The sequence below is a fragment of a genome, unplaced genomic scaffold (genome assembly GCF_019419815.1).
Source record: "Pyrus x bretschneideri cultivar Hongxiangsu unplaced genomic scaffold, Pyrus_bretschneideri_v1 Contig56, whole genome shotgun sequence".
Taxonomy (NCBI): Eukaryota; Viridiplantae; Streptophyta; class Magnoliopsida; order Rosales; family Rosaceae; genus Pyrus; species Pyrus x bretschneideri.
The window spans coordinates 1491113-1502324 of record NW_025999794.1 but is presented as its reverse complement, the minus strand read 5'-3'; the positions used below and the strand labels follow the sequence as shown (position 1 = coordinate 1502324).

The 11212-nt window shown below is 36.8% G+C and overlaps 1 protein-coding gene across 1 annotated transcript; it reads left to right on the top strand.

The window, feature by feature from the left end:
- The first annotated feature begins 706 nt into the window (after positions 1 to 706).
- On the top strand, positions 707 to 10918 carry LOC103934789 (protein ACTIVITY OF BC1 COMPLEX KINASE 8, chloroplastic). The gene is made up of 21 exons (XM_048570936.1): positions 707 to 1326; positions 1569 to 1704; positions 2796 to 2962; positions 3803 to 3923; positions 4100 to 4200; positions 4472 to 4570; positions 5212 to 5322; positions 5409 to 5488; positions 5593 to 5662; positions 6149 to 6222; positions 6322 to 6391; positions 6551 to 6639; positions 7097 to 7221; positions 7911 to 7991; positions 8367 to 8427; positions 8543 to 8597; positions 8688 to 8786; positions 8885 to 8974; positions 9600 to 9659; positions 9762 to 9885; positions 10433 to 10918. Exons 1-20 carry the CDS (start codon positions 838 to 840, stop codon positions 9876 to 9878), a joined length of 2295 nt encoding a protein of 764 aa, XP_048426893.1. The 5' UTR covers positions 707 to 837; the 3' UTR covers positions 9879 to 9885; positions 10433 to 10918.
- Positions 10919 to 11212: the final 294 nt, after the last annotated feature.

The window sequence follows — 11212 nt, the reverse complement described above, 5'->3', positions numbered from 1 at the left end:
TTGCATGCTGAAATGTCATAAGTCATACTCATCCAATTGATTTAAAGCCCTTGCCGTATGGGTCAAAACTCGAGCACAATTCAATTACAAACTTGAACTACAACCCAATTGCAAACTTGAACGGCTTGATTTCAACCCCAAAAAACAAAAAAAACAAAAAAAAACCTTGAACTTGAAGTGCAAAACCAAATATTAGCATCTTCAAATAAACAATAAACTATATCTTGCTCCAAGCACCGGGAAGACCAATTGATGTTTATATGCACATGCATATTTAGTTCATTTAAATTGCAAAGAACAGAATTCAAAATCGAGTGGTGAGTACGTGCATATTTAATTCATTTAAATTAGAGAATTGTTATTGTTATTTCAAAATTTTCATTTTACACTTCAAATTTTTTAAAATGAGATTTTTAGAGTGTCAATAACACTTCCCTTAAATTATAAAGAAAGCAATTCGAACTGGAATAGAAGGGGTGGAGCACAGCAAGAACTCTATCTTTCCAGTCACAAAATTCTCGGACTGACACGTCAGCCAAAACAATCTCTGAGAGTCACAAGAAAACGAAAAGAAACGAAGCGTCTTTGTGGCGCGCGAGCCTCGTAGCCAATGAGAAGCCTCCTTCTTCAAAACACTCATCCACCTTATTTGCCACGTGTCCTCCCCAGCTCCACCCCTTTCCCTCCCTTTTCTTCTTCGTTTTCCTCGGTTGCATTTCCCTTGCTCACTTCCAAACAGACTCTCTGTCTGTCTGTCTTCTTCTTCTGCTTCTCTCTCTTCCGGGCATGAAAATTGGGGATTAGGGTTTTGATCAAATTCCCGATTCCTTCACCTCAATGGCTGCTTGTTCTCTACCGCTGCCGGAACTCACGTTTCTCTCACCACAAACCACTCCTAAACGTCGCCTTTCTAGTTCTGGAGTTTCTCTCTCTAAATTCTCTCGTAATGGATACCCGAGGTCTGGTGTTCGATCCCGAATAAGAGCGGTCAAAGAGGAAGGTGTTGTAGTTGAGGAGAGGATCAAGAAAGTCAATGGTGTCGAGTTGGGTGATAATGGAGCTGCTGCTGCTAGTACTAGTGGTAGCGGTTACGGGTCCAATGGCGCAGTCAACAGCTACTCCAATGGCAGTGCGGGTGTAATTCGTAGTAAGAATGGGGCTGTTAATGGGAGCTTGGTGGAGTTCGTGAGTGGCAATGGAGTGGCAGCGGAAGCGGTGCAAGGAGTTCAAGTGTTGGAGACGAAGGAGGAAGGAAGGAGGAAGAATATTGAGGAAATTGGAAGGGAAGATGCGTGGTTTAAGCAAAGCGGGCTGCCAAAAGTTGAGGTATGATTCCATGATGTTGATTGATTGGATTGTCTTTGTGGGAACTGCGTGTTTGAGCTAAGTTATGTTGAGAGTGTGAATCCCACATCGGGGAATTAAAGGTTTACGTAATAGTTTGAAGGCGTGCCTCTCTGTCTATTTCAATTGGTTTAGGGTTGGATGCTCACACCCTAACAAGTAACAAGTTAGTATTAAATCCGAGTCAGCCTGCCATAGTAATATGGTACTTTTGGTTTTTGCAGGTCTCCGTTGCTCCCGGTGGCCGTTGGAGTAGATTTAAAACTTACTCGACAATGCAGAGGACCTTGGAAATATGGGGATTTGTTCTAAAATTCATCATAAAGGCTTGGTTGGGCAATAAAAAATTCACTTATCGAGGTTAGTCACTTCCTGTAGAATGAAATTTCGTGAGTTCTTTGTTTTGGCTTTCCAAATGAGTAATTAACCAAAAATGTAAGAAACATTTCAAACTGGGAAGTCCTGGCAAAGCTCATGAAATAATAGTTTTAGAGCCTTATGTCCACTTCCCATGGAAATGCTTTCTAATTTTACAATCTAATAGTATGTTGTCAGTTTTGGAGATAATTAGCACAATTTGAAGTTAACCACAATGTACCTTGTAACTGGTACCAATTTGATATGGTGGTGGAAGACTCTTTGGTTTTGGTACCAGGTACCAATGTACTGTACATTGGTACCTGGTACCAATATACAGTACATTGCTTCCTGGTACCAGACAATCTATATACCTTTCAATAGTTAAGAAGAAGTGCTTGGCTTCCGTGTCACATGATTTTGAAGACTAGAGTACCGTACATGGTTTAAGTTATGATCTGGATTATAGCTCTGGAATAGTAAATCCTTGTAACATTATTCAAAGTAGGGGCCCTAAAAATGTTATTCAATGGTACAAGTAATAGTCAGTCTTGATTCTGTGCAAATGGGAGGTTGAAATTGCTCCATTCCTTTAAGCTTTGGCACAAGTTGTTAATGGGATGCGAATTTTGTTCGTTTTACTGTGGAAGTGAGTGATGCCTCGGTTTTTGTATGTATGAACAAAATATCAGGTTTTTATTTTAATTAATTTTTCACGGTAAGGAACCAGGAGTGTTTGTGGGATAAAGTTTGCATTTGGTCATCTTTGTGGTTTCCACTTTCTCTGGATTTTGGGATATACCTTTCTTTCTTATGAAGGCCGATTCACAATGTCCACCCGAACTTTCTCCGATATAGTTTTGTGAAAGTACATAAAGGACAATTATAGAAACTGAGGGTGCTGGTGCCATGGCAGTGTCCATGTCATCTGGGAATTTCCATGGGAAACACCCTCGAGAAAAAGGAAAAAGAAATTGGATGGGGTGCTGCCCCATGGCAGTGCCCCTTGAATTTTATTAGGCATCCCTTTGTAAGATAGCTAGACTGTGTAGTATTTGGCGCTTATATCTAATTTGAAGGAAACAAATGTTCAGGGGGAATGACAGAGGGGAAGAAAACCTTGAGGCGTAAGGCACTTGCGAAGTGGCTTAAGGAGAACATTTTGAGATTAGGTCCAACATTCATTAAAATTGGCCAGCAGTTCTCCACAAGGGTGGACATTCTTGCCCAAGAATATGTTGATCAATTGTCAGAACTTCAGGTTGGAAATTCTTTAATTCAATGTCAACAAGATTGCACATTCCTACTGTATGCTTCTGTTCTTATATCAGACTCCTAAATCTGTAGTTCTTCAAGTTCTTTCCTGTTCAACAATTATTTGTTGGAATTTCCTTGACTTGCAATGCGTCTTCTGTTATTGTTTTGTTTATCTTTTTCACACTTTTGTTATCATGTTTAAAATTTGGCTGTGCAAGAGGCTGGGATTTGTGAGATGACATCCTTTATGCTTATTATATTGTCTGGGTTGTTTCTCCCAGATGTTTTAATCTATTCTCTAACTTATCAAAAATTGAAAAGAAAAATAGAGTTTTTGAGAGGGTAGAAGAAGAAATACATTTTTATTTTCTTCTACTTCAAAACTCAAATTTTCTTATTAACTGAAAAAAAACCGCATTTTTTTAGTATGGGAATCTAATATTGCTGTATGTTTTAGTACTATACAATGCTGTTAGGGTAGCGGTTGTCTCTAAGCATGCTGAATATGTAAACAGCGGATGAAAGATTTGCCTTTTCTTTTAATCATGTAAGTTAGCTTAAGCCTCTGTCATTTATAGACACTTGCTCTGAGCACACCAAATATGCAAAAACATCATGAAATATATGTTTTTTATTAATAAAAAAAAATAAGGACCTAGCTTATTGAGCTTTGACTTTTAGTTTTCTTTTCTTCTACTTTCCATATTATACTGTTTATATCCAATCCGCTACTTAATGTAGAGCCAAATTTTGTTTGTCGTATCCTTTCTAAAAACTATCAGTTACCTATCTATTTTTAATTGGTAATTCCTAAGGCATAACTGAATCACGGTTTAATTTTCAGGATCAAGTTCCTCCTTTCCCATCAGATACAGCTGTTTCTATTGTTGAAGAAGAGCTGGGTGCTCCTGTGGGAGATATCTTTGATCGGTTTGATTATGAACCAATAGCTGCTGCTAGTCTTGGTACTCCTGATTGCATTTATACAGTTTCTGATAGCAAAATTTGTGCAAAAGAACGAGAAATCAGAAAATGAAACTAGCATAATTGTTTTTTTGTTTTTTGTTTTTTTTTTTTTTAAAGTTATAGTCCAGTTTTATAAGGGTCAAAATGTAAGAATATGGTATCATCCTTTATGCAGGTCAGGTTCACCGTGCAAGATTGAAGGGACAGGAAGTTGTTGTTAAAGTACAGAGGCCTGGACTCAAGGATCTTTTCAATATTGATCTTAAGAACCTGAGGGTTAGTTTCTCATATTGGCTTACAGTTCTACATTAGGACTATCAATTTTGGGATTTTTGGTACATGTTCACTTGATGCCTTTCTTGTTGAATGTGAATTCAACTGTATCATTAGATCTCATAACTTTCTCTCTATCCGTTTGGTTGTGTCTTGTGTATTATGTGCTTGTTTTACTATGTTGTACATGAAATACATGTGAAGGTTCCTCTTGATCTTGGGAAGGCAGTGGGAATTCTGATGAGCATCGTCATATTATCATTTTCTTTTCCAGGTAATTGCAGAATATCTTCAAAAAATTGACCCAAAGTCAGATGGTGCGAAGAGGGATTGGGTTGCTATCTATGATGAGTGTGCAAATGTCTTATATGAGGTATTGAGATCCACTTGCATTGTTTTAACCATTTTGACTAAATAGTGAGCCAAAAGGCACATAAATCTTGTGTTTTTTGTTTTTTTGTTTTGTTTTGTTTAGTGTAGGTAAAGGTCGCATTCTCCACAGTGGCTTCTGTTTCCCTCTACATAATATGTTGAACCATGCTTCATGGAATAAGATGTCATCCATTTCGAGTGTAATGCAAGGATATTGACTTGGATGAGTAAAGGTTTAGGAAGACATGGAGTAATAATTATGAACTCACGTGAGGGAACTTAGGTGATATAGATACAGGAAAAGAGGTCAATAATAGATGGTTCAAAGTCCAACAATGACAGAGCAAGGCAATTGAATGTTGAATTTTTGTTCTTGAAAAGAAACAAATTTTATTGTTCACAGCTTGACAGTATTCTTAAACTTTTTAAATATAGATTTTTTCTTTCTATTACATGGTAAAGATAATAATAGCAGATAGTTTATGCTCATTTGTCACGTGCAAAATTCTGTGTTTAGTAAATTGTTGATAACTTATTTTCATAAAATTCTGTGTTTATGCTCATTTTAAAAACTGCATTCTTAAAGACATTGTGTTTGTTACTATTCAGTAAATGATAGCTAATAATTATAAAGTTTTCCAGGAGATTGATTATACCAAGGAAGCTGCTAACGCTGAGCTATTTGCCAGTAACTTCAAAAACATGGATTATGTCAAAGTCCCAACAATAATATGGGAATACACTACACCACAGGTTTTAAGCTTTCACCGCTAAAGATTTTTGATCCTCTAGATGTTATTATGCTTATTAAATCCAACTACCGATAAAATAATTATCAGGTTCTGACAATGGAGTATGTCCCGGGGATCAAGATAAACAAGATACAAGCTATAGATCAATTGGGCCTTGATCGGCAAAGGTCAGTACAGTTTCCTGTCTCTTATATTCTGGGTAAAATCTTGTTAACTTGTGACCTCTTCTTATCACTCCTGTTGCTTCTAATATCAATTTGAATTTCCTCAGGCTGGGTCGATATGCTGTTGAATCGTACTTGGAACAAATTCTGTCTCATGGGTTTTTTCATGCTGATCCTGTGAGTTTTTGTTGTTTAATTCAGTTTTGGTTCTAAAGCATGATTTGGATGTCAAAACATAGAAAACTGGGAAAACCTCAGAAGTGTGGGTGTGGTATGAGAAAATACCTACTCCTCATTCATGGTCATCAAATTTAACAATATGGCCTCTTGTTTTTTAGTTCTCTTATACGTCATGTCTGTGATATTCTGTAGTTTAAGAGGCAATTTTTGAAACTATTGCTTCAGATGGCAAGAAATTTGCATAATTGCAGAAAGAAAATTGTCCTGCTCAGATGCATAAGCAATCGCTCATGGCTGTCAGATTGGGACTTCCACTGATTTCTGTGCTCTACCCTTTCAAAGTTTTAGGGATCAATATATCTGTTGCACTTGCACATAAGAAAGCTGTAGTCTTCATGTTTCTTGATTACAAATTTCGGGATTCCTGTCATTTAATATCCCCTGCCAATGTGTAACCACAATTTTCTTTTACTCTTAATGCAGCATCCTGGCAATATTGCCGTGGATGATGTCAATGGTGGAAGGTTGATTTTTTATGATTTTGGAATGATGGGAAGGTAAATCCTTGATTGTGTTGGCTAATCTACAATCTACCAACCACCACTCTCCAAGTTTTAATTTATTTTAATATGTATCTCAATATTTATACCTTACAGTATCAGCCCAAACATTAGAGAAGGTTTGCTGGAAACCTTTTACGGAGTTTATGAGAAGGATCCAGATAAGGTTTTTTTATCTTTTCCCCGCATTTTGGTTTACTAAGTACGGTTCATTATACCTTGGTGGTCAGGCAATCAGAATTACAGTTAGCTTACATTAATTATACTATGGTTCGAATGTCTGGTTATGATCTTCAAGTGACAGAAACTATTTTAACTGGTGCAGGTCCTTCAGGCAATGGTTCAGATGGGTGTTCTTGTGCCTACTGGAGATATGACAGCTGTCAGACGAACAGCACTATTTTTTCTTAACAGGTACTTCTGATAGAGAAGAATTAGCATGATTCCGTTGTTCATTCCTTAATTAATTTGTTGATTCGTTCTTTCTTTTTCTGTACAAAATTTAAATTCACTGTTATTGAGGAATTTCAGAGCTACTTGGGGTATAATGCCTCCGTAGCAAATTAGAATTATATCCACATGTCTGCTATATGTAACTTGCTAGATAAGGCACTATATCAGCTATGGTTACGAATGGAGTTATTTATACCAGTTCGAATGTAAGGAAGTATTTATAATGGTTTGAATGGAGTTATTTGTATAATTGTCAATTGTTTTACGAGCTGGGGTATAATTTACATTGACTGACAGCCTGCTCTCCTTGTTTTTGCAAGCAAGGTCTTAACTTAAACATACTGTGTTTACTTTGATTAGTAATTCCGTAATTTAAACTCTATATCTTGAGTTCTTTTCTAATGCTCAAATTTTGCAGTTTTGAAGAGCGACTTGCTGCACAGAGAAAGGAGAAAGAATTGGCAACAGCAGAGCTTGGGTTTAAAAAGCCATTGAGCAAGGAGGAAAAGATAATGAAAAAGAAAGAAAGGCTTGCTGCAATTGGTAATTTACCTTGTTTAAATCTTGTGTCTATGTTAGGGTTACCCTACATAGTTTTGGTCTTAACAACTCAATATTTAGGGTTACCCTAAATAAGAACCAGTGAGCTTTTTCATGGCTACATTCATACTGGAACCAGTTTCTGCCATGCCAAGTTTAGACAGGATTAACTGAAAATTAAAAGACTTCTCAGTCCACAGGGATGTATAAGTTAGTAGGTAGCGTTACTCTCGTACTTGAATTTGGTTTACAGTTGAACAAGTAATCAATGAACACCAGATCCAGTAATCATATGTCAAATATTTACTAATCTGGTTAACCATGTTCCTTATTATCATGTATTCTATATTGTCCAAAGAATATTTTGGGATTTCCTTGTGGCTACCTTACTGATATGAAACTTGGAATTATTTTTTTTGGTCTTTGGTTTAAGCTCAGCCACCTGAGCTACTTAAATTTGATGTCTAATTGGGGGTCTTTTAAATTAAACATGCTTATGCACCAAGTTTGATTATGCTAAATTTTCCAATTTAAATGATGTAAAATTTGAGTCTGGGCTCCAACTGTAATTAAGGTTACCAAGTTTCTGTCCAGTAGCTGGATTTCCAGGATTGGTTCGTTGTGAATAGTGTCTTGCATTCTTCCACTAAGCATTGATGTTTGATACTCAGTACCTTGCATTCTTTTAACAGGGGAAGATTTATTAGCCATTGCAGCAGACCAACCCTTCAGATTTCCTGCGACATTCACATTTGTTGTCAGAGCATTTTCAGGTACAGTAATAGAAACATGGTGGACATATTTTTGTTGGAAATATGTTTTCATTTTACATTGTTTATGTAATGTGTTTATATGTACTTACAGTCTTGCACACACAGAGATATATATTTATAGGGGGCGGGTCCGTGGCACCACTTTTTTTACACACGTTTTTGTGGGGCCTACTCCGTAATGTATTTAACAATCCGAACCGTCTATCTTTTAGTAGACATGATCTTTGATGGAAGACCTAAAAGATAGATAGTTCGGATTGCTGAAATACATTAGAAGTGGCCCCACAAAAACGTGTCAAAGTTGTGCAAAAGCGTGCCCCATATTTATATGTTTATATCATCCTAAAAGGACTTCTTTGTTTTCTGCCTTTTCAGTATTGGATGGCATTGGAAAGGGTCTTGATCCTCGATTTGACATTACTGAGATAGCCAAACCGTGAGTTTAATTTAGCTTTAAAACCATCCCAAAGTTGTTCCATAAATACCTTCAAAGATTTGGTAACTGTTCCTTCCCCTTATTTCTGACAAGTCTTGGACACTCTGCCTTGTAGCTACGCACTGGAATTGCTAAAATTTCGTGAAGCTGGAGTTGAAGTCATTATAAAGGCAAACTCTTGACCATCTATATTAAATGTCATATTGTACGATCTTTCTAATACAAACGCTATTCTTACACTAAACTTATAAATGTTCCAGGACCTCAGAAATAGGTGGGACAGGCAGTCGCTTGCATTCTATAACTTATTTAGACAGGCTGACAGAGTTGAAAAGCTTGCTGAAATTATCCAAAGATTGGTACCAACTGATTTTTTTATTTGTGTGCTATTAATATGAATACTTTGAATATCTTGTTATGATTTTCTCGGTTGTGGATGTCCCTTGTTTATTTATAGGAGCAAGGTGATCTGAAGCTTAGAGTTCGGACTTTGGAATCTGAGAGGGCATTCCAGCGGGTCGCAACTGTCCAAAAGACTGTAGGAAATGTGAGTTGAGCTTACTCATGATCTAGTGGCATATACATCATACTTATCTATGTTGGAATTTGTTTTGGTGTATCATATCCTGACAAGAGAGCTCTGATTTGAATTTTTTTTTCTTTATTAGGTTCCATTAGATATATACAAAATATACTTTGTTAAAGCCTTACTGAGCTTTGGCTCTATCCTACTCACATCCACAAGCATGGAAGGAGTTTATTTTAATGATTTATACACATTTTCTCATTAGTGTATGACACTGACATTATCTCTTCCTCATCAACAGTCGGGGTAACATATCTTGATATCAAATGAACCAGTTTTCACTGTAACATTATTGAATGGCATTCAAAAAAGTTCTTGTAGAACAAAAAAATAAAAAAGCAGAAGACCCACATTGACAGTTTGGGAAAAAGAGAAAACAGGTTTTGATTACTTTTCTGAGTCAACTTACTAGGTGCACGTGCACAGTTCCGTATCTCTCTTGTCTGCTAAAGCTTATATGAAAAATATCATATTGTACTGATATGTATTATTTACAGCTTAACTAGTTGAACGTCTCTCTTGTCTGCTAAATCTTGTAATGGCATGATGTCTACTTGGATTGATCTTTTCTTTGACTTACTTGCAGGTAGTTGCTGCTGGAAGCCTAATAAATCTCGCAACAATCTTGTATATTAATTCCATTCGAGTAAGCTATCAAGTTTACTTTTGGTATCTATGGCGTTGTGTGGACTCCCTGTTGTCTAATTTTATTCAGAGCTCGATTCTGATGCTACTTATTTATTTTCAGGTTCCTGCCATTGCAGCATATGTCTTTTGCGCATTTTTCAGTTTTCAGGTTCTCATTGGCCTCGTAAAGGTGAAAAGGTTTGATGAGCAGGAGAGGTTGATAACAGGAACTGCTTAAACAATTGGTGAGTGAAACTTGTTCTATTAATGTAATCTCTCTTTTTGGTTCTTCATCCTTGAGATAGAGAAACAAGGTCTCAAATGCAAATAGAGCCCGAGCTTCCATAAAGGGATGCTCCAAAATGCCTTTTCTGCTCAAGTAGATAAGTTTATTGATAAGTGATATCGTATTATTACTTTTCTTATGCTCATTGTTTTATGTCTTCGTGTTTGTAATGGATGGAAAAGTTTGGCAACGTGTTGAATGACTTATATTATCAAACCTTGTCTGGGATGATTACTTGGTCAAACCCACCGACATTTGTCTCTTATATTGTTAACGAATCTTACCGCATCACTAACAGGAAAAAGATATGATCCATATGATATAGTTGGGTCTTAGAGAAACCAAATGGGTGAGTACGGCTACCCGTTAATTGTTAGAAATTCTTTGTAGTCAGTCTGTTAATGTCCGTTAACTTACAAGAATACCTTATGTGATTGCTATTTGCAACTACAAGTACACCTATCGTCCGCTCTTTCTTATAAACGTATTATGTTGCATTTTTCAAGCGGAGGGAGATCCAGCGCGCATTGTTTTACAGGTCAACCTTCTGATTCTTGAAGAGAATTAGGATTGATCATGGGAATACAGACTACACCCCGGTTCTTACAGAAACAATATGGTCTGAACTTCCATCTCACAGGTTTGTTTAGAATGGATGTGTAGAAGCTGAACACGGGGGCTTATTCATCCAAATTTTAGTAAGAGTTAGATTTGTACGGCTGTTAGTGTTAGGTTAGGTTCGCCTGTGTCCCAAAATTACGTTCCTAAATGTGGTTATATTGAAGGCGTGTCGTCATTTTTCGGGTCGATGACTGTATAAGGCCAGCTTGTTGTAGTCCTAACATGGTGTCATTTGTAACAATCTTTTTAGCTTATGAAACTGACATTGTCTCCCATAAAAAATTGGCCTGGTGGGATCAGGGATGTGCATAATTCTTGTATAATGTTTGTATCGGACAGATTTTGTTTCGAATAAATTAAAGTTGGCCAAAGTGTGATATAAAGTTTATTTAACAAGTTTTCTACTTTAAATCAGTTGCCTTTGTAAAACTTACAAGTTTGTTGCTTGCCTTTTGGCTTTCAGCAACAAAATAGACACTAATGGTGTAATATTTGCACATATGGTAATCATCTACCGCACTGGTGATATTTGTTGCAAGAGTGTCGTAAACAATTTACATGATAAGGGTACATCTATGTGGACAAAACTTACGTCTTTCCTTCATAGGCACATGATGTTACTATATCGATGTACCCGTGCTACTAATAGTGTTGTACTCGTGCCA